Source organism: Thyridium curvatum (genome assembly GCF_004353045.1).
Source record: "Thyridium curvatum strain D216 chromosome Unknown NODE_24_length_455711_cov_82.946811, whole genome shotgun sequence".
Classification (NCBI taxonomy): Eukaryota; Fungi; Ascomycota; class Sordariomycetes; order Thyridiales; family Thyridiaceae; genus Thyridium; species Thyridium curvatum.
The window spans coordinates 361447-383800 of NW_022156779.1; the positions used below are offsets into that span (position 1 = coordinate 361447).

The 22354-nt window shown below is 53.0% G+C and overlaps 8 protein-coding genes across 8 annotated transcripts; 3 read left to right on the forward strand and 5 right to left on the reverse strand.

Moving 5' to 3' along the window:
* Positions 1-244: 244 nt before the first annotated feature.
* E0L32_004900 (uncharacterized protein) lies at positions 245-2024 on the reverse strand (the record flags this gene model as incomplete). The annotated part of the gene is made up of 5 exons (XM_031139362.1): positions 245-520; positions 583-678; positions 739-1058; positions 1120-1796; positions 1912-2024. 5 exons carry the CDS (start codon positions 2022-2024, stop codon positions 245-247), a joined length of 1482 nt encoding a protein of 493 aa, XP_030996781.1.
* Positions 2025-4729: 2705 nt separating this feature from the next.
* E0L32_004901 (uncharacterized protein) lies at positions 4730-5673 on the forward strand (the record flags this gene model as incomplete). The annotated part of the gene is made up of 2 exons (XM_031139363.1): positions 4730-4862; positions 4931-5673. The coding sequence occupies 2 exons, from the start codon at positions 4730-4732 to the stop codon at positions 5671-5673; spliced, it is 876 nt and encodes a 291-aa protein (XP_030996782.1).
* A 1483-nt stretch (positions 5674-7156) lies between these two features.
* On the reverse strand, positions 7157-8593 carry E0L32_004902 (uncharacterized protein; the record flags this gene model as incomplete). The annotated part of the gene is made up of 2 exons (XM_031139364.1): positions 7157-8279; positions 8460-8593. 2 exons carry the CDS (start codon positions 8591-8593, stop codon positions 7157-7159), a joined length of 1257 nt encoding a protein of 418 aa, XP_030996783.1.
* An 825-nt stretch (positions 8594-9418) lies between these two features.
* E0L32_004903 (uncharacterized protein) lies at positions 9419-10270 on the forward strand (the record flags this gene model as incomplete). Its single annotated transcript, XM_031139365.1, has 1 exon — positions 9419-10270. The coding sequence occupies one exon, from the start codon at positions 9419-9421 to the stop codon at positions 10268-10270; it is 852 nt and encodes a 283-aa protein (XP_030996784.1).
* Positions 10271-11120: 850 nt separating this feature from the next.
* Positions 11121-13160, reverse strand: E0L32_004904 (uncharacterized protein; the record flags this gene model as incomplete). The annotated part of the gene is made up of 1 exon (XM_031139366.1): positions 11121-13160. One exon carries the CDS (start codon positions 13158-13160, stop codon positions 11121-11123), a length of 2040 nt encoding a protein of 679 aa, XP_030996785.1.
* A 629-nt stretch (positions 13161-13789) lies between these two features.
* E0L32_004905 (uncharacterized protein) lies at positions 13790-14863 on the reverse strand (the record flags this gene model as incomplete). Its single annotated transcript, XM_031139367.1, has 1 exon — positions 13790-14863. One exon carries the CDS (start codon positions 14861-14863, stop codon positions 13790-13792), a length of 1074 nt encoding a protein of 357 aa, XP_030996786.1.
* Positions 14864-17017: 2154 nt separating this feature from the next.
* Positions 17018-18509, forward strand: E0L32_004906 (uncharacterized protein; the record flags this gene model as incomplete). The annotated part of the gene is made up of 2 exons (XM_031139368.1): positions 17018-17485; positions 17571-18509. 2 exons carry the CDS (start codon positions 17018-17020, stop codon positions 18507-18509), a joined length of 1407 nt encoding a protein of 468 aa, XP_030996787.1.
* Positions 18510-18645: 136 nt separating this feature from the next.
* E0L32_004907 (uncharacterized protein) lies at positions 18646-21316 on the reverse strand (the record flags this gene model as incomplete). The annotated part of the gene is made up of 5 exons (XM_031139370.1): positions 18646-19274; positions 19341-19935; positions 19994-20470; positions 20530-21045; positions 21137-21316. 5 exons carry the CDS (start codon positions 21314-21316, stop codon positions 18646-18648), a joined length of 2397 nt encoding a protein of 798 aa, XP_030996788.1.
* Positions 21317-22354: the final 1038 nt, after the last annotated feature.

A 22354-nucleotide genomic window follows, 5' to 3' on the forward strand; every position in this document is an offset into this window, starting at 1 on the left:
TTCTCCCTTTTTTGCTAGTCTCCCTCCCAGTGTAGTGTAGTTAGATGGCCGTCCAACGCCATGGAGGTGGTTGGGGCTTCCTTGCCTTCCACCTGCCCCTATGCTGCAGTCCCATAGCTGTCAAAAGGAATAAATAGGGAATATGCGGGTAAATATTTCCAATCGGGATCAGAAATTGTGCGAGCGGAGCTGAGGTTCGTGTACCGCAGCCCGAGACCAGACATAGCTGGAACGATCGGCGGGATCATTGCGCCTCCGCCCGTTGGACCTTGGCCGCCTTGGCCTCCGCTGCGGCACCTTCGGCCTTGACAGCAGCTCCAGCTGCCTCCTTGACGTCGGCATCCTTGGAAGCGCCGCTGCCACCACTCGACTTCTTGTCGTTCAGGGCAATGTTTTGCATGGCAGCCTTGTCGGTCTCCCACTGGCTGTTGGTGTCTCCAAAGGCATCCTTGATTTTTTGTGCCTTCTCCGCCTTCTCTCTCTCCTCAGCTTCACGGGCGAGCCGCTCCTGCTCCATCTCCTGTTCAACAAGTGTCAGTAAAGACGTCATGCTAAAGAACTTTATCAATCGCTTCGTCATACCTCCATGTGTTTGATATCGTCCACACTCGGCTCGTACAGATGCCAAATAGTGTAGTGGGGCAAGCCGACGACAGAGAATCCCATGCGTTTCGACATCTAAACACAATCATCAGTCCCAAAGTGCCGCTAGAAGTGGGGGGGATAGTCATCAACTACCTTTCCAAATCCTTCTGTCTCGGCGTGCTTCTCAAAGCTGAAAGCCGGGAAGTGGACACCGTAGCGGAAAACTCGGGCTTTGGCCAAGATACTGACGCCTCCAACACCATCAATCTCCATCTCCATATCCGGGTCGCCATAGGGGTCGCGCAGGTAGGCAAGATGAGGTCGCCATGTCGCATACTCGGCATAGCCCTCGACAATGACAGCATCCTCATCCAAGGTGTCGGCTAACGCGAGAGCCGTCTCGGATTCTTGCCACGAGTTCAAGTCGTAAGGCTGTTCGCCGCCCAACCAGTCTGGGAGCGGGCGCCAAACATCTGCATGGAGTCAGCAATCCATCATCGCCCTCTGCGCGCTAAATGGGGAGGGCCGGCTTACTGGGCACAATAACGTCCTTGTTGTGGCGCATGAGATCCTCCAGAATAGTGAACGGTGCTGTTTCCACGTCAACATCACGCCAGTAGACCCAAGAGTGATAGGGTCGTAGCGCGGCACTGAGCAGCCAGTTTCTGGCCTGGGCCATGAGCTTTCTCCGGCTGGCTTGGGCAGCAAATCCGTGACGGCTTTCGACGTCCTGGTTGACCTTTTGACCGAAATCCTTCTCGATGATTGAGATCTCGCCGTAGTGTTGTGCCTCGTCGTCAGATGCCTGGATGGCTTCCAGGTTGTCCAACAGAACCTGGAGAGTGTTGTCCTTGGAGTCGGAAACAAGGAAGGCGAGGTCGATGAGATGATGCGGGTAGGTGAAGTTCTTGAGATGCGAGAAGAACATGCCAAGATGGGCCTCAGCATCACGCAGTGGGACGCAAAGGAGAATGCGTTCCTCCCGTTCCCAGCCCCGTGCAGTGCCCTGGACATTAGACAGGTCGAAATACCGCACAGTCTCGAGATCGATGGTATCCCCGGAGGAGAAGAGGCCCAGAGAAAGAAGTGGTATGAAGGAGGCACCAGGCCAGACGAAGAAGCCAAAGAGTAAGACCACGGCGATGATCGCAAGGCGGGTCAGTAATTTTCGTCGTCGCCGTAAGGAGGCCGGCGTTGCTCGGGGTTGGTATCTGTCATGCAAGTAGCCGCCAAGGCCAGAAGTCAGTCAAAATGTTCCGAGGGCTCGGTGAGCGAGACGATACATGTAATGCCAGTTCGGGCCGACAGCGAGGGCGAGATGCGTACCTGTGAGGGGAGAACTCGAGCGTGTTGGATGATCGCGGGTAGCCATTGGAATATCCAGCAGCTTGATGTCTGGGAGTCACCTTGGACCCGGTCGACGTGAATGAAGGCAGCATGTTGACGGCAGTGGCGGGTGCAAAGTCGCTGGATTGCGATTCTGACTTTCCCAAAGATTGGCTCCAGGCCTCCTGGCAGCCACCCCTGACAAGCTTGCGCAGATTCGGACGCGCGCAAAGATGGCGAGTGAGGAGGAGGAAGAAGAGGACGAAGGAAAAGATGGGCGACCTAGACAATCGAGGAGCCGCTCGCTCAAAACATAGTCGAAAGCCGGGAGTCAAGACCTTCGATAGGGGAGGGCCAAGCGGACTGGTGTTTGGTTGCACGGGGATAATTTAAAAAGGTGTCTTGAGGAGTGAAATTGACGTTCTTCTGATGGAGACGAGCCGGATGGCTTAGCACTGCCAGCAGGTCCCCCAAAAAAGCGTGCTCAGGTCCAATGGGCCAAGCTTTCTTGATGCTCCCTTTTTCGCAGCTGCTTGGCGTTACCTGGCTTGACCCTAGCGCGACTTTCCGCGCCGCCAGTGAAAAGTCGAATTCCAGGAAATTGCCATACACTTTACGGAGCGCAATACCTGTCCTTTGGGTACCTCAGCCCTCCATGTCTCACTGCCGAAGTACCTTTGCCAGCGATAACAGCATCAACAGCACCGTACAGTGCAGTTCACACACGTGTAGATAAGGACTCAGGAGACGGGGCACGCTCTCTCCCTGTCGGCTCCAGGGCCACCAGGGCCAGTCTCAGTCTGGTGTCCCTCGTATATCAGCCCCCTATCCCTTCCATTCCTCCTGCCTGCCGATGCACTTGCGGACACTATTTTAGCTGCAATACGAGCGGCTGTCACATTCTTCAAGGTGCTCATCACTTCTGCAGATAGGTACAGCCAGTTACTGCCAAGGATGATGACCAGATCCATGTTCACAAGGTCAAGATTGATTGATCACCCAATTTTCTAGCAAGTGAACGTATATTGAGGGCAGGCAAAAAGAGTCCTGGGTACTACAAGCAAGGTCTGCGGGTCAAGATTTCAAACACTCCCCCCCATCACGGCTTGCTAGATTTCCTGCATTGGCGGCATCTGGTACAGCACAGCCGGAACACCTACCTGAAGCCACGGTTCGTTGTCGGATATTTCGGATATTGCATGTGGACTGAACAGGCCGGGACAGTACAAGTACTGCCAAGGTGTATCAACGATTCTAGTCAGTATTCGGGGATCACAGTCGAGCCTGTGTACCAGGTTAGCGGAGAACACCCAGCGATGGTCAAAAGAGCGAAAGCGTGTTTCGACGAAGAATCAGACAAGCCGGTTAATTCAGCTATACTGGCCGTCACAGAGTCGCCACGCGCCAATACGACACATGGCGATTCTGCGCACTGGAGCCAAATGACAGGCCAAGAGGCCCAACTCCACAACTCATCATTGCAGGCCGAAGACTGCTCGAGTGCGGGAGAATGGCTTGGCGAGTATGTATCATTGAATGGATAAGCTGTGGTCATCATAAAGGTGCGAGAGAGCAAAAGAGAAAAGGCTGAGAAGCTTACCATACTACAAGATCGAATGTGCCTTGGCGATATTCGACAGAGTACCCAAGACTCCTACTCCTGTCTGTCCTATGGCAGCATGTCAGCGTTGTTGCCAAGCAAGCACAAAGGCAAGATGAACGAGCAGAAATGATTTGCATGTGATCAGATGTTGTTTTTGGTATAAGGTGTGTCTTCAAGAATTCTCAGAAGCAGAACTGAAATAAGGTGTATCATCATCGACAGCAAAAAGAAAGAAAGGGACCATTTGATACATACCCTTGAGAACAGAGGAGGGCGATTCGATGTTTCACCTAACATGGGTCGGATACTATGAATAATTAGCAAGTGATCTCTCCGGGCAAGTCAGTTTGCAAAGGAGAACAAATGTTGAAAGCTTCAGATGGTAGTGCATGTTGGTTCGTTCGCTCAGGTGATCGCGAGAACTGTGGATATGGTTTCATCAACAGCCCTGCTTTGGGTGCTGAATGCTGGAAAGGAAAGGAAATCGTGGACATACTTTACCTGAGAATATGACAAATCCTGTGATGTACAAGTCCATGCTGTGACAAATTGTACTGGACCTTGCCACAGGTCCTCGGCGGCAATTGAGGACCGGCAAACTGTGACAGCGGTCGCAACATCGCAGCTGGGACAAGCAGACGACAGCGAGGACCAGGCAATCACCAGTCCCAAGGCATTGCCAGAGCTCCGGTATCCCAAGACGACTCCATCTCCTGCACAATCGGTAGAATTCGTAGGATGGAGGCCCTGCTCGTATTTGGTAGAAATTTTGCAGGATGGAGGTTTGCAGGAAATGAAATTTGCGAGAAAAGTGCAGGCGCTGGTCACATGTAGAGTGGAGCAGTGCTCTGCTTTTAGTGCGTTTTGCTTGGCTAGTGGGGGCTGGTTGCAAAAACAATGGCTGTTGAAGCATCAAGCCCGTCTAAGAATGAAAAGACGCTGATGAGCGGCTCATCTTCAACTCAGACCATTAGATGCGAACAACACACAAGAAATCATTGATCTTCTGTCATTCATAAGAGGTCACTAATCATTCTCGCCATACTTCTGGCAGCAAATTCGAAGTGCAAAGCCAGTTTTCGCAAGGCCCTAAAGTTCGCTACATTCTTACCCTAAAGTTCAACCGAAGAAGCCTCGTCGACAGCTGAAGGGATAAGCCTTGACAGCACAAAAGCCCAGCCTGTTGCTCACTGACCGTGCGTCTCTTCGGGCATCATGGCTGATAGGCGGCGGATCAACGGTCCTGTTGGGGCAACTTTGCCCCCAGTCTTCCTAAGTGACGAGTCCGCCCAGGCAAAGGCTTTTGTTACCCAGAGATCCCGACCAGCCAATACCACCAGAAGGATATGTGAGTATTCCAGAATCCATTGACCCCTCACCTGCGTTCCGACTTCTCTAATCAGACATACATGACAGATCTCCAGACTGGCATCACCCCGTCAGCCTCAGGTTCTGCCTACCTTGAAGTGGCATCAGCTGGCCCGTCAGGAGCGTCAGGACTCAAGCTCAGTTGCACTGTACATGGACCTCGTGCACTGCCGAGATCAACTCCCTTCTCACCTCACATCATTCTCTCCACCCACGTCAAGTATGCACCATTTGCCACAAAACAAAGGCGAGGCTATCTCCGAGATTCAACAGAGAGGGATCTATCTATCCACCTTGAGACCGCACTCCGTGGTGTCATTATTGCGGATAGATGGCCCAAGAGCGGCGTCGATATCATTATATCGGTTCTCGAAGGAGACCAAGACCGTGCTGTGCCACAGGATCAGGACGAGGAGATCTGGGGGATGATGAACGTACTTGCCGGCTGTGTGACAGTTGCATCAGCAGCCTTGGCAGATGCCGGAATCGATTGCGTCGACACGGTCACTGGCGGTGTAGCTGCCGTCGTTGCCGATAAGTCAGCGGAGGAGAACGCGGCTACGATTGTTCTTGATCCCGTCCCCTCGGATCATGAGCAGATCCTAGCCGCCTGCTGCATCGCCTATCTACCGACCCGCGATGAGGTTACGAATCTCTGGTTCAAGGGAGATCTACCGGCCTCAGACACTACTCAGTATACTCAGCTGGTTGAACAAGCCATCCAAGCTTCCAGGCACGCCAACCGGGTTCTGGCGGGCTCATTGAAAGAGACTATTGCAAGAGATGGTTGAGGAAGTGTTCAGGAGGACACAGATGGCCTTTGCCTCACAGATAAGCTTTGAGTGATTCGGGATATGTTCCTCGCAGCTAGTCCAGCGCAGGGCATACAAGTAGTTCAACTTCGTACTGTTACTCGCGGAGAAAGTAGCCTATGTGTGGTGATGTTAAACGGCACATAGCTTCGTCCGAGGAACATCAGGGACGAGCGAGGTTTTCATAAGAACTAGAAGGATATTAATACTACTACCATGAAAGGAACACAAAAGAACAAAAAGGCATTCATACACAGGTGCTTAAGGCGTGTTTAAGACACACTGGAGGTGATGTATGGTCAAAATAAAACTGGGGAAACCGATATACACTGGCAAAAAATACAGGTCTATGCAAGACTCGAACTTGCGACTTGGGAAGTCTAGAATCAAAATCCCACGTGCTCGACCACTACACTAATAGACCTTTCTGACCAATGCGTGCACGAAACAGTGACAGGCCGGGTGCCTAACTCGCTTTATTAAGGTGATTGGGGGCGTATGGGCTTAGGGCCCGAGATATGGCATTTGATCGCCATGCTAAACCTGATGTACAGGCCCCGGCAAGCCCGAGCTCACAGGCCTGATACGCCTCTGTATGTTACTAAGTATCTGTAGCCTCTGACGGATCTATCTATGGACAGCCAAGTTTTGCGAGATTTTCCCCCAGAGCATATATCAATCGTGGCATGATATACCATGAACATCAACTGGCTAAATACCTAGGTAAAGGAGGTAGAGAAGGGAAGCATTGAAGTCTCAGGTAGTTCTTGCCTTGCTGAAGTAGCAAAGATCAGACGGTATGCCCTAGGGTGCTTCTGTAGCGGGCCACTAGGCATGTTCCTTTAACTATTGGCGCCTAAAGTGGAAATGACAGTAGGTTTCTGAGCACTAAAGGTTTTTAGTACCCACTGTCAGGTAGATAAGTTTAGTTAGAGCTTAGAATGTCCACTCCATCTCAGAGAGTTTGTATATCTTGATATAGAAGCTATCGCTGAACATATTGTAGCTTACACAACTATTGTTTAGCTCTAGAAGAGACTTAAGACTACATAGTGACCCTTATAGACATTGCACCTAGCAACAGATGCAGACGAACAGACAGGGAGCTTAGGACTTGAATCTGCATATCTATAAGTCTGCCTTGAGCCAATTTCGGGAGACACTGCCTGAGCGGAGGGCGTGCCTATGGCTGTGCTCACTAGGGCTTTCTTCCCTACATGCTGCCAGGCCTGAGTGGTCGACATCACCGTCATACAGCTAAATCATACACTTCAAAATTCCCACTGAGGTATCTAGGAAGAGCTCACCAGATCCATGTCATTGTTAATCACTACATACAATCCCTAATCAGCTGTGAAGATTTCTACCACCTACCACAGAGGTCGAGAGCCAGTAAGCTCCACTGGCATGCACTGTCCAATCCTAATCGACATAACCCCAACCCGGCCTGCATTACTATTCCCTATTCCAGCACAAAGAGATCCATGATGATCTGGGTCATCCTGAAGAGCTTCTTGGTGTCCACGTCGGCACGGTGATGCCGTGCGTTGAGATGAGAGTCGGGAAACACGGAGCTGTAGAGCGGCCGTAGGGCCACGCTACTGACGAGACCGAGCTCCCTCCAGGGCCGGGGTCCCAGCAGCGACTGGCGTGGCGAATGCTCGTTGCCGAATGTCGACTTCATCGCCTGCAAGTCGAACCCTCCAAGCGACCACTCGGCTATGACCGCAGACGGAGATACGCCTATGCGCGCCAGCTCTTGACGTGTTTCTGCCACCGATAGGCCGATCGGTGTGCATAACATCAGGTCACCCCTCGCCGAGACGATCGCGACCTCGCACACCGTGAAGCGGCGATTCTGATAGTCGTACACCGACTCGGTGTCCACAAAGAGTACTGAAGCTCCGGGCTCGCCCTTTAGGGCGTCACCTCCCATAGCCTGCTTGACGGCCCGCCAAGCAGTCGCCGGCAGCCGCCGCGAGGGCGTGCGCGTGAGGAAGTCGTTCACCACGGCCGGCGAGGGGCCCTTGCGGAACTCTGCTCGGTGGTTGATGCGTGTGATCTGTTCGGCATGGAAACGGCAGTGCCAGAGGGCGGAAACGGGTTGACGACAGCCCCTCCCGCGGCATAGGTGGACACCACTCGGCGTGTCCTTGGACTCCTCGTCTTCCTCGTCATACCCCTCTCCGTAGTCACCTGGGACGCCCGCAACAAAGAGCTGGGGCAGCTCGGCGCCCGCGAGCAGGGGCAAGGAGATGGCCTCGTCCGGAACAGCATCAGGCATCTCTCCGGGCACGCCACCCAGTGTCAAGCCATGGTTGCGATACCAGCGAACAGCAATGATGGACAGATCTGGCGGGCCAGCCTGCTCACCAAGCCACAGCGGGTCGGCGACGATACCACAGGTATGTGTCTTAAGGGCGTTGCGCAAGAAGAAATTACCGCAACCGGCAGAGCAATGCACAGGCCTCTTGCGTCGACACGAGTTGAAGGTCTGCCGCCGGCTTCCCTTGCAGCGCTTCACGTGCCTGGTGATCACAGAGGGGCCGAACCCGGCTACATGACACTCTGGGCAGACGTATGTCCTGTAGCGGTCAGATGTGATCTTGTCCCCGTTGCACTTGGCAGAGTGCTATGCAGCACTCGTGCTTGTGCGGAACTGGAGGCCACTGCCCCTGAGACAGGGCAGGCTACGGCCGTCAACGAGGAAGGGACCCCGGCAGGTCCTCTGGCGGGTTTCGGGGCAGCTGTGCAGGCAGAGGCACCTCGCATAGCGCTGGATCCCGTCAAAATTGTAGACGGCAGCACGGGAGCTGCGCTCGGCCTTGCACGGGCTGAGGATGTCGTAGTGTGAGCCATACGGCAGTATTGTCGTGGAGTTCTGCGCGGTGGCACCCATGACGACGGCCGGGGCTTGAAGGGCAGGCAGCCTGAATCTGGCAGAGACGACGGCCACTCGCTGTCAAGCGCACCGAGAGGGAGATGGACCGATGGCACTTTGGCGAGCGCGCCGCCTTTGTCTGCGTCCCGGGGGAGCCGCGGGCACATATGCGATTCCTCTATGGCGCAAATACAAAGCCAGGGCCATATCGTAGGCCAACCAGATCGTCTCCAGAAGCCCATCCTCTTGCACCTCGGGGTGCACCAGTGGCTGGCTTCGGGCGATCCCATCGTCTTTGTCCTGGTGGGGCAGCATGCGATCTCTGTACAGCGCCGCGGTCCGATGTCGATACATAGCTGCATGCAAGCCGCTGCCGCCGCGGCAAGCAGGTTCGTGATGGTATGGCATGGATAGGAGGCTGCAGTTTGTGACCGAAATATTGTTTGTCAGACATGACCATACATCATAGACAACGACATATATACATGTCTAATGTTTGTTGTGCTACAATCATTCTGCGAGGTCAAGTGAGTCGCTTTGTTGTTGCTGTTTTGTGTTTGCCCTCGTCGTTTTGTTATCGCTTTGTTTGGAAAGCATGTTCTGGTTGCTGTTCAGAGCAGAACTGTCTGACTTAAAAGCAGTCCAGCGCTCCTCTCAGTCCCCAGTCATAGAGGTCCTGACAGCTTGAGCATACCCTGTTCTATCCTCTCTATCAAATTTCCTCTCGTTGTCCATCAGAGCAACCATCCTCCCCACACATCTATTCTGTCTTCCCAGCATTGCTATTTGCCACTCGGGCTACATCGTCATTACTGCTGCCGTCATCGCCATCGCTCTGCCACAATGTCTAACTCCGATGAGCCTACTCCTGACAGCATTAGAGTGCCACGGCAGGATCCAGACGACAAGAGGGTGGCGCCTGTCGCTCAGCATCGAGAGGACGCTGCCCTCCGCGACATTCTGCAGATGGAAGACACGTCTGCTTCCTCTGATCGCAGCCAGGAAGACAGCGGTAGGAAGCGTCGCCGCGAAAAGCCCCAACCTATCGACACTGATCTTAGGGCACGCGGTGGCACTGAGAAGCGGCGCCGCAACGACCAAGAGTCCACTCTCCCGTACAAAAGGAACAGGCCCGGTATCGAGGCCGACGTGATGGGCTCTTTCGTCGATATGCTGGGTTCCTTATCGCCCAGGTTGATCACGGCCTGTCGCCCAGACCTCTATATAGCGGCCAGACATGCCGAGGCCACCAATGCCTTGCTCAAGGACCTCTACTACACCGGAAACGTGACCCTCGAAACCCTGAGGCAGTCGGCCCCGAGCCTCGCTATCACCACTCTGACGGCCGACCTCGACATCCTGACCAAGAATCTGGCTGACTCGTCCGCTCTTGCCCAGAGGTACATTCAGCAGGCCTCGGCTCGAGCCGGCTACTATCCGTCAGCCTCGAACGGCATATCCGAGGCTACCACCATCTCTGACGACTTTGTCCGCATGACCAAGCTCATGACAGACTCGCTCAGCAAGGTCGCCACTCTGCATAAGATCACGGCGGATATTTGTAAAGTGCAGGCACAGGCCAGGTGCGTCGAGAACTTTGTTGCCTACATTGGCAAAGCTGGCGCCGAGCATGACAAGAAGCTTTATGATATGCAACAGGCGGAGTGGACCGAGCTAGGTCCCGGGTGCTCCTAGGCTGTCGAGAGAGCCCTGATCTCACTTAGCTCATATTGCTCTTCAGGCTGCAGCTTATTTAGTATCTGATCTTGTAACCCCCTGAAGGGGTTGTGGGGGAGGGTGGGACGCGCTTTGAGAGGAATACAGAGTAGGAACTTGGGTATTATCAACTGTCATATCCATTTCTTTTCTACACAACATACTGTCGTAAACCAGAGCTAGCCATGTGCTAGATGATACTGATATGGCATTTGATAATTAATATCGGCTGCTGGAACTCCTGGCCGGATCATATTTGCCTACTGCACATATGTACTCATTCTGCTAACACCAAGACTCATTCAGTTGCAGTCATCCAAATTATCAGAGGAGACACTGCCATGTGAGTTGTGCGCCTGCATTGTCCTTGGAACACATCTCTCAACGCATCATGTAATACAACGACAACTACTGTAGCTCTTCGCTTTTACATGAAACAGAAAATTTTCTTTTTTTGTGCCTGTTTCCGGTCGCAATTGAAGATCGATTCATGATGGGGTCTTTAGTGGCAGGGGAGGGTCAGAGCTGTCAGAGCTTTAGTGAACCTTTATAGTGAACATGATTGATGACATTTTATCATTGAGCTACAAACCGTTAGATCTTGATTGTCCTGATCCGAGGAATGTACTCTTTTATCTAGATAATGTATTCCAGAAATGCTAAAATGCTCTCCTATCATGACAAAGTGAACAGATCAGATACATTATGAGCCACTCCTGGGCCATCCAGCCTCTATGGCATGATTTGTGCCATGTCGACCGTTACGACTTCACATCGACCATGGCCTAGCCACCTTCTCATCAACAAAGACCGCCGCTCTCTTCCGCCTCTAGAGGGGCTCAGAAATTCCCAGAGAAGAACGCGCCAAGAAGAAGCAACCTCGTGGCTTCTGCCGGCGCTGGAAATAGAATCCTTGCAGGCGTTGACCTGTCGGGCTCCTTGTCGTCGGGTGCCTCCTTGTTGGGGGTGTGCGCGACAACCTCTCTTCAGGAGGCTCCGGACTCCCATCGCTATCTGGCTCGTACGAGCCGTCAGACGAGCTGCCAGATGACTGAACATTCCCATCCGACTCGTAATTTCGGTTGTAATCCGCATACACGTCGATGATCTCGTCTTCGCTTCCCGACTGGCTGCTAGGGTCCCCCAGGTCCTCAAGCTCTTCCTGGACCTCTCTATAAAGCTGTCCTGGGATAAATCTCGCCTCATAGAGCTGGTCTTCAGCAAGCACTTTATCTTGAGGCTCTTCTTCATGTTGAGCATCTTCTTGATACATGGGGTCATGGAAGAGGCTATCTATATCAAGGCGGTACTCCTCCCACTCGGCCCGCTCAGCTGGGTCGATTTCACTCTCGGTATACTCTGTTCTCACATCATCACTCTCCCACTCACTATCAGAGTCACAAGGACAGCCAAAGCCTCTGAGAAAAGGGAGCTCTCGAAGTAGATCAAGCCTGTGACAGTCAAACTCTCGTCGGTCCTCATCTCTATGGTCCTCGTCTCCATGGTCCTCGTCTCGCTGGCCCTCATCTTGGTAACCACCCTCTCGATGTCTGGACCCTCGACGGTGGTTAGGGTATTCAGAAATCTGGTGCTCTTGAAAATGGCGAGGCTGTTTCTCCTTGATCCCCTGGACCTCAACTCTATCAAGTGCGTGACGTACTCCTCGGATAGGTTCAGTGACAAGCTTACTTGCCAGATTACCTGCCTTGGGCAATGCCGCCTGGTGTTGCTTGATTGCGAGGTGATGGTCAGCGAGCTGCCCGTCTACAATCTCTTCCATTGCATGTTCAGCAAGGTGGTGGGTCTGTTCAGCCTGATCTCTATGCTCGGGCTGCCTGACCATGATGTTGTGGTCAAATCCTTTGGCAGGATCATGACTCACCTGCTGCTTGGCCTCAGTCTGCTTCTCGGCCGGATCTGCCTTGTCCTTCTCGGCGAGATCGGCTCGACTCTGCGTCTCGGTGGAGACGGCCTCGACCTCCTTGACGAAATCGGCCTCTGTGTCCTCATTGAGCTCTGCGTTGATGCCCTTCATACGACCATGTTTGGCCCGCTCCTCAGCAGAATCTGCCTTGGTGCTGGCGGCACCGGCCTCAGTCTGCTCCTCAGAGAGCCTGGTGGTCTTGGACTGTTGGACTGTTCGCCCATCCTCCTTGGTCTTGACCTCGGACGGTTCAACCGGCTTTTTTTCCTCCTTTGCAGACATGACAGACGGGCTTTCCCCAGCCATAACCTGTTCTGGGTTGCAAAATGGTGTTGCGGAGTCTCGCTCTCGAGATGGACTTCCTTGAGGTGGCTCCTTTGATGGCGGGGCTGTGGGCATGGCATTCTGATGGCAGTCTTGGAGGTCCTTCTCCGTCTTGCTAAAGGCTATCTTGTTGCGAGCCTGTATGACGACATATCTGCACCACGCTGTTACTGTGTCGAGAGAACTAGGACGACGCTTTATCCCTCGGCCTTGGTCAACCGGATTGCTGTTATCTTTTTTGTTTTCTGTCGCCCAGGCAAGTGCTAGATCCGGGCCACCTTCTGTGCTCTCCGCCTCGGCCTGGTTTTTCACCGCCGGCGCCGCCTTGCCGGGTCGCCTAAAGCTAGGAATGAGACGAGATACTGCAGATGTATACGCCCCTCCTTTCTTTGCGGCGATCTCCTCCCTTGCCGGCATGTCTGGCGTCAGGGCTGGTGTCTCTTCTGGGTCTTTCTGGTGCAGCCCATCATGGTTGATGGCCGTGCTGGCCGTGTTTCCGACGCATCCTGACCGGACCTCCGCATCGCCTGATGCCCCTTCAGGCTTCCCTGCGGACAGCTTCCTTCGCTTCGGCATAGGCATAGGCTCCTGGCTCGAGCCCCGCCGCTTTCTCGTTGCCATATCGTTTCACTACTTTCTTCTTGTTGTATGGCTCTGGTGATTTAGTGTCTGGTATGGATTGGCATGTTTGGACGCGGAACCAAGTTGCCCTGACCCAAGTCATGCACTTATATCAGTTAGATAATGGCGGTTTGAGACAGGAAGATTAAGGAGTATATGGCATTCCATTCATAACCAGTCTGAATATCAGAGAGTTTTAATAGAGAGTTCCTCTGGCAGCGTGGCCTTCGCTCTGCTCAAAGCGAGCCCACTGATTAATGGACCACTGCAAGGGAGTGGCTGCTAATATTGAGCTTTTAGGTATCTCATGGGGATCATTAAAAGAGACATCCTTTCAAACGGCAGTGAAAGTAGCTGAATCGATCTTTCAAGGTCTAGATAAATCATTTATCTCATACTTTAGCAAGGTCATTTCAATTAATTATACAGGTATTCAAGCCATCGTAGATGTATTTGATCTGTCACAGAAGCATGGATTCATCGTGAAGTCATAGTCAGCTAGATAGAGCATCCAATCTATTGTAGAAGTATCAAATCCTTCCTAGAACTAGTTATCATTATTCCCCCTTTCCTGACCCTGAACAGTCATCTCTCCAAGCCATTCATATGTCTACCAAACCCACGCTATCCTAAAAGGGTATGAACTTGTCTGGCCACCGCTTGCTGGCGCCCTCCACGATATCGAGCACATCAGATAGGAGCTTGGCATCAGACCTTGCAGATAAGTGCGGGTCTGCAAGAAGCTGCAGCATAGTTCTACTATGCGTGTGTGTAGCGTTGATGGCCTGTGTAGCAGGCTGATCGCTGGAGGCATCCGCGATCGCTGCCTCGACGTCGCCGGCGGAGTGCTGAACGGTTGGTGAACTGCCCGGAGAATCCCGGCTCGCGACCTGCGGAGTGTTCTCGCCGCTTGGAGGCGTGGTGGACAGGCGAGGCTGGGGCGAAGCACCTCCCTGCAGTAAGGCCTGGTTACCCGTAGTATCTCCATCATTCGCTGCTTCAGATAGCCGCTCATAGTTGGTGTTTGTGTGCTGGTCAAGCTGCACGTAGTCTGCGATCAGCTTCTGGTCTCCGGGTGAGGGTGGAGTAGCCGGTGGTCGTCTCTTTGAGCCCTTTGCATCGTAGACATGGCCCGACCCGTTACTGGGACGCTGGGGCGTAGCGGACTGCAGAACGCCAGTACTATCGCTCGCACCAGTCCCTCTCGAGACGCGAGAGGAGGGCGAGATATGAAGGGCCTCCACACTCAGGCCGCCTCTTGCTCCTGGATGATAGCCACCTGAGGAGCTATCATCTTTCTCAGTGATGTCGTCTTGTTCAGAGGCATCGTCCCGGTCAGAGGTGTCGTGTCGTGCAGAATCCTCGCTTTGCTGAGAGGACTCGAAAATACGTTCGATGATCCAAGTGATGTAGTCAGCTTTCTTGGATGACCTGGGCGCTCGAATCTGGTACACTTTTGATGCATGGCGCCTCAGCCTTGGTTGGGTCATTTTCAAAGCCTTGCTGATAGTGCGAGATATATCAGGATAGGCTGCAGGATTGTGACCTGCATTGTGTAGTCGAAGCGCGGCCTCATAATCAGCCTTGACAGCTGCGCCCGAGGCGCTCGTTCCATGAACGACCAGATCGAGGTCAAAGCAGAGATCCCTGAGTTGAGCGATGCTCGCACCGGTGAGATCTCCTCTATCAGAGTCAGGAGACATAGTTGAATCAAACTCTTTACAGTATGTGAAATATGGAGAAGGAAAGAACTAGCCGGGAGCAGAGTAAAGTAGGATGAAGAGTATAGAAGAAGACTCCTACGACTAAAATCTTTGAATATAGAGATGATTAATATACTGTCTGAGAACTATCAGAGAATGACTCTATGGCTTGGCAAATTAACGATCACAAAGATGACATTATAGTTAAAGGTACGGCTTTCTTATATAGACAAGGAGATAATCTAGTCCTGTAAACAATGGTGATAAAGTAACCAATAAAGATATGATAGAGAACCTTACCAGGAAGATAAAGACCAGAATCTCTCCATCTGAAATCTTCCTGCTGTACATAGCATGCCAGTCTGCAGCTCTTCTTTAACACTGTGTGTGGTGTGATTCTTTATAGCTTTGACATTTGGGACTTCTTCCATACTAAGCGATATAGCTATGCTGCATGCAAGAAGTCCTCAAAGGGTCCTGGCCGGGTTTGGTGTTTGCCTACATCCCAGTTCACCGAAAGAAACCACAGTAAGTCCACAGATGATGAATCTGAGGAGCACCAATCCACTGACCAGCCTGCCTTCTCTCCTGTGCGTCAGGTATTTGTACAAGGCCTCGCACCCGTCTTGAGTCTGCATGGGCAAGGCTTGGTTGAGGCCTAGTGTCATATCTTGCTATCAGTTCAGCTTCCTCCTCCTCTCAGTCATTCCCTCTCAAGAGGATAATCAAGCATGGCTATTACTGCAAATAGCACTCTATTGATGGTGAGGATAGATCCTACATGTTCTTATTTTCCCCTGGACCACATAGACCTTTTGTTTTGCCTCGAGTATCTATAGGGATAAACGATTTGAGGTTACCTTCTTCTATGGGCCAAGTCACTACAGGCGGATGGTCTTTGGCTAATCGTTTTACTTGGTGCAATCTAAGACTGTATTCCTATCTGTAAAAAGGGTTCCTCGCAAAGATAAAGAAGGGCTTGTCTAGGAAGCTGGTAGAGCGGTTTAGGGACGAGACGGTGCAGTTAGAAATGTTCATCTTCATTGGTCTGGGTGACTCCCTAGATATGGTACCATTACTCAGGCAGGCTTTACGGTCGACTAACAACACATTACAGAAGTGGAGAGTTATCATCTCCTCGATAAACTTCTTCTTCTCAGGCAGGAGGTGCCATCACCATTACCAATGCAGTGAGTCCAGTTTAATATGGTAGAGTGTTGGCTGTATTGCATTCCTATGTTGGCAATATCGGTTGGATCTTGCTATTATGATCGTACCCGAGTCAAGGAACTTTGTCCCTGCTCTTATCTAGCTGGCTTCCTACTGTGTTATTCAGTAATTGTCGCTGGCTGGGTAACTGGGACGACCCCTCACACAGTGGTTGGCACTGAGTTTCCAGCCTAGTGGAGGGCTAAATGAAGTAATGCCCAGCTGCCGGCCATTGCACCACAGTTGTAAAGAGCTAATGGGCCCTGCTAAGGCATTGAAACTGCCCGGAAAACAAGACAAGCCGTAAGAAGAATCTATACTGACAGCAAAAGGGGCTCTTCTCAATGACAAGGAATTCGGCAAGCAGATCCCATCTCTGCTAATCTTATTACATACAACAATCTATCCACCCAGACTACACGTCTGGTAAGGGCATTGCCATGCTTATATGGAAATACAATCTCTGCAGTATCATGTCAAGCACGTTAGCTTGTGTATACAAGTGCTCGCTTCGAGGTCATTTCAAAATTTATGAAAGTATTACATCCCCTGTATGCATCGTCCGGAAAGTGTATAGCTCGGATGCACCCCCATTGTTCATGGTTTCACTATTTTTAGGGCATTAATATGGTCAGTTAGAATTCCACGTGCCTCTGCTACCTTCTGGTATTTTCTTCCTATTTTTTATAAATATATATCAGCATTCTTTGGTTGAGATCTTGATAGGCCAGGACGGGCTGTTAGTTCAGCTACTTCGGTGTGTGATCAGCCATTGTCGACCCAACCTTGTAAACTGCAAGGTTTCATCACACCAATGACAAATCAACACCATACTTATCCAATGCGCTCATGAAGACTGCTAGCAACACAGTGCTCTCGTCTATAAGCCATTTGACCGGGATCTCCAGATCCAAGAGCGCAGGGCCTTGTGCGTTCAGCAGGACAATGACGACATCAAGCGCCAAAGTGCCAGTAAACTTCATTCGCGGATGGCCCGCGCCCAGCCTTCTTCCGGCCAGCAAACTGAAGGCAGCATCCGCCACGGTCCTGTCCGACCCGAAGCTCTTTGTTCCGGGGCTAGAATACGGACCGGATCCGGGATACCAGCCGCTACGGGAAGAGCTCGCATGCTTCTTGGGAGACTTCTTCGGCGTTGCTCCGGACCCGCGCCGCATCTGCATCACCGGCGGTGCCAGCCAGAATGTGGCTTGTCTACTCCAGTCCTTCACGGACCCGGCCTACACGCAGGCTGTCTGGGTGGTGGCACCATGTTATCATCTTATATGTCCAATCCTCGAGGATTCTGGCTTTAGGAACCGGCTACGGAGCATCCCCGAAGACGAAGAGGGTATGAGAGTTGATCTTCTAGAGGAGGGTCTTAAGGAATTTGAAAATGCTAAGCCGAGGGACCCAGTAAGTGTTGCTGCTGTAAAGCTGTCTCATCTCAATCTTCATCCCTTAACAACTCTCATGAGAGTGGGCATTGACATGAGGACAGGTCTACAAAGAACTCTCACCGGATCGTAAAGCATACAGGCACATCATCTACGTCGTCCCGACATGCTCCAACCCGTCCGGCAAGACCATGACCCCGGCCCGCCGTCGAGCCATCGTGGAGGTGGCGCGGTCGTACGACTGTCTCGTCATCTGCGATGATGTCTACGACTTCCTCACCTGGCCCGTCCTCTCCCCGCCGCCATCCTCAACCGCCCCCGCCGCCTCTCTGGTGCCCTCGCCCCCGCCGCTCCCGCGCCTCGTCGACCTCGACCGCGCCCTCGGCCCGTCGCCCCACGACGCCGCCTCGGGCGGGCACTTCGGGCACGTCGTCTCCAACGGGTCCTTCTCCAAGATCCTCGGCCCCGGGATGCGCACCGGCTGGGCCGAGGGCTCTCCCGCCCTCGCCCACGGCCTCTCCGCGACGGGGTCCTCGCGGTCGGGAGGCGCGCCGAGCCAGCTGGCGGCGGCGATCGCCTGCGAGGTCCTGCGCTGCGGCGCCCTCGAGGACCACCTGCGCGACCTCGTGCGCCCGGCCCTGCAGCGCCGGCACGGCCTGCTCGTCGACGCGGCGCGGCGCGAGCTGGCGCCGCTCGGCGTCGAGTTCGTGAGCCGCAACTGGGAGGCGGACGGCGTGGGGATCTACGGCGGGTACTTCCTCTGGCTGAGGCTGGGAGAAGGCCTGCCGGGAGCGAGCGAGGTGGCGAAGCGGTGCAAGGAGCACGAGAACTTGATCATTGCCGCGGGCCAGATGTTTGCGGTCAAAGGCGATGAACAAGCTGTCGATCTAGACAGGAACGTGAGACTGTGCTTTTCGTACCTAGATGAGGCCTTGATGGTAGAAGGGGTGGAGAGGTTAGCCCATGTACTGAGAACATGGAACGAACCCCTGGGCCCAGACTCGCAACGGGATCAAGGGCTCAACATGGCAACTTTCAAATGAACAGGACGAGACACAATTGTGCTGCTGAAGCTGTGATGCAGTTAGTATTCAACACAGGATAGCGTCTTTGGAACTCGGACATTCTGTGCATTTGTTTTTCTCTTCAAACGTTTCTAAACAGACTCTAATCCAACGCTCATACACTGGCCGGGCTCGGCGGCGGAGGTCCTGTAAACCAGTCCTGCTTCTCCGGGCCTAACACGAATTCCAAGGATCCTCCTTTAGCAAAAATGTCGGCGTACGTGACCCAGCTCTGCCTCCATTCTTTCCCATTAACCTTCAGACTCTGCACATAGTAAGCGTCCTCGTTTCCGCCCGTTGTCGTAATATGTAGTTTCTTCTTGCCGTCACCGTCGTCGAGAGATATCGTGAGATCCGAGAACCAAGGACTTCCGATCAGAAAGACAGGCTGACCGGTCATGGGATACAGCCCCAGCATGACCCAGAGCTGCCACGACTCCATGGCGCCGGCATCGCTATTGCCCGGCAGCCCATCCGGTGTAGGGTGGTATTTTGACTTGGCGACGGATCTGCTGCGCTCGACACTTAGATCCTGACGGCCGACATAGTTGTAGAGATAAGGGGTAGTGAAGCTGGGCTCGTTTCCGGGATTGAAAAGCGTGCCGGTGTCAGAGCCGTCCGCACCCGGTTTGAACATCGTGTCGAGGCGCTTGACGAAGGTGTCTGCGCCGCCAGAGAGTCTGACAAGCTCGTCGATATCATGGTGGGCATTGAAGGAGTACTCCCAAGGGAGGGCCTCGTAATCTGAAAGGAGTCAGTACTGGTGTGGGACGGTTGCAGTCATAGGAACAAAGGGTGAGTGAGAATTACAAGCATCGGCCCAGTAGCAGCCTCCACAACTCAACGGATCTTGCTCAATGAAACCGTCCTCGTCCCTTGGCACAAGAAAGCCCGAGAACCCCAAAGATGTCGCATTGGGGTTCCAATGATTTCGCCAATTCCTTGATCGGTTTAGATACTTGTCCGCATCTGCGTCCTTGCTGAGCCCCTTTGCAACTTGGTAGAGCCCGAAGTCGTTTGCTGAATATTCCACAGCGCGCGAAACAGCACGGCCAAATCGGGGAGTGATGTACCCGTACTGGAGCCAGTCTGGAAGAGCACTTCTTCCCTCTTTGGTAGAACCACTCTTGTCCCTTGGATCATCGTTGTTAGGGGGAACGACCTCGGCATCCTTGACCATAGCAGAATAGCCGTCTTCCCAGTTGATCCGACCACGGACACCCTTGACGTACGCATCGGCGAGAACGTTGTCTGCATTGGAACCCACTTGGGTTGCACCGTTCCAGAATGATGACCGCGCATCGGGCATGTACCCTTCATGCCTCCAGATGTCAATCAGTGACCGGATGTACTCTTCGTATGCGGTCGGCTGTAGAATGTGGAACAGGGCTGTTGTGCAGCGAAACTATGGACAGAGTTAGATAGACACGAAGTCATCAAGCCAGGCAGATGATGAAGCCTACCAAGTCCCACAGCGTAAATATATCGTCATAGTAGGGCTCTGTGGAATCCCAAAGAGGGTTCTCGCCGGTTTTGTTGGTGGGGATCAGCGACATGAAATACAGGGAGCTGTAAAGCCTCTGCAAGTTTTCAAGATTGGTGTCTGTGGTTGTCACTTTGGACAAGACCTGGTCCTGCCAATGCTTTCTCGTGTCGCTCGTCAACTTGGACAAGGGCGTTCCCTTTGGAATTTGCTGGTCCAGGTTCTCGCAAGCGCGGTCCGTCGAAATAAAGGAAACACCCACACGGGAGACGACGGAGCTGCTCGTGAAGGAGAACACGGCGCCCAGGCGAGCGGTAGAGTCAACAGACTCATCTTCCGAGTACTTGACAAGAGTGCTGCCGGTCAAGTCTGACCCCAAGAATGTCCTGTATGTTGCAGACGAGTCGTCAAACGACCCGCAGAAGTACACTGTCCATTTGGGAGATCGATTCCAACCCTGTATCATGGTGAATTGAGTAAAAGCGCCAACGAAGGGCTGCAGTGCATCAGACTCACGTTGTCATATGAGCCGGATCCCGAGTACCTGAGCCCACCACGTTCTTGCTCTTTGACGGAGATATTCCCGCCCAGGTAATTCTGTCCGAGGCCCATGCCTCGAAAGGATGGCAGTACGTGGGACACGTCGACAATGACATTTTTGCCCTCTTCGGTGTCCGGAAACGTATACATGTACAAGCCCGCTCGGGAAGTAGCGCCCAGCTCGACCGTGATGCCAGAACCCAGAGACGATCTGTAGTATCCCACAGATGTCTCGTCGGCCTGGGCCCTTTTATCGGTGTGATCGCCAAGAGGATTCGAAACGTTTCCCATCACCGGCATCTGCGAGACCACGCCATATTTGGGAGCACCACCAGTACCACTCTCGTGAAGCATACTAAAGCCTGTGAAGACTCCCGTTGGTTGATAACCCGAGTAAGAGTCTGATCCCGTATACAAATCTGGCCCGAGTTTGATCATCCCAAAGGGCTCGCTCACGCCAGGGAAGGTGTTTCCACCATTCTCGGATCCGGTCTATATCAATGTGTGAATTTAGCAAATCCGTCTACGACTTTGGCCATACCCGGGTGATTGAACCCCGTCGAATCGACAATGGACGACGTACGCTGGTGAGGACATATTTGGTCAGGTCTCCGGCTGCCAAAACGGCCTCTGTCATCCCCAGAAGGAGGAATGAAAGCAGGAAGCTGCTCATGATGAAGCCCAGAAACAATGACAAGAATAGAGGTGTTGGCTTCCATGCAGGTGGGGTAGCAGCACTGCGGTCGTTTATATGCCCGCGCATGTCAGTGCAGGTAGGAGAGCCGGCATGCACTACCTCGCCAAGTCTTCACCCTCTGCAGACCGCAGCGGGAAAGGCACTGGTTCGCGTGGTCAGAGTTGACGGGGTGCAGTCGAGACGGGATTTGGGCCTGAGGATCGCCTGGGCGAAGGTCGTAATACGTGGTGGACGAGCCATCACGACTCGTGTAAGCGGACGGACGACTACATACTTATGCTAAATTACCACCACATGCACCCGTGGGACACAGCAGGATGACCATCCGAGCCAAGTGCTGACACCCTTGGCAAGATAAAACCTGGGAAGGACACGAACCTCTCCGCTCGTTGACCCGGCCAGACTTGTGGGTAGAATGGATCTTTCCGGTCCGGACTGGCAGAGACTAGCTGCACCGGGTTTGCCGCTTTGCCGGCTGACGGGTCAGCTTGCAAGGCGTCAAGGAAGCCTCCCGGCGCTAACAAGGTCATCTGTCCAGGGGTGTAGAGGAAAGTATTCGAATACACAACACTCCTTCGCCCTCCGCTGACCCAAGAACGAAGGTCGAGGGTGGAGAAAAGATGGGGGAACCGTTGCGACGGCGGCTGTTTAGGCTGGGAGACGCGTAGGATTGGTCCACGTTTGGATGTGTCTCAAGGCATAAGATGCGAAATGCATAGAGGGCCAATTTATGACGTCCTGCCGAGAGATCAGAAGGATTTGGGCGAACATTGGACCACTAAGATGACACCCATCCTGCAGGCATATCGATCCAGTCGTGCCCGTGCAAGACAAGCCCTGGTAAGGAGCGGCAAGGCAAACTCGCATCTAAAATACGGAGTAAAACAAATAGGCCGGTCCTGTTGAAAGGAATGAGAAGGAATGAGTGAGAATAGATGGGCTCTGTTGAGAGCCACGGACTGGGCAAACATCGGCACGAGGTGGTCCAAGAATCCAATGTCGAATCATTGACCACAATACTTGCTCATTTCGTCTGTCAGGCTTTTGGGTTTCCCTTGGGCGAGGCATCCTTTGGATGCAAATGTTGGTCCGGAAATGCAAACC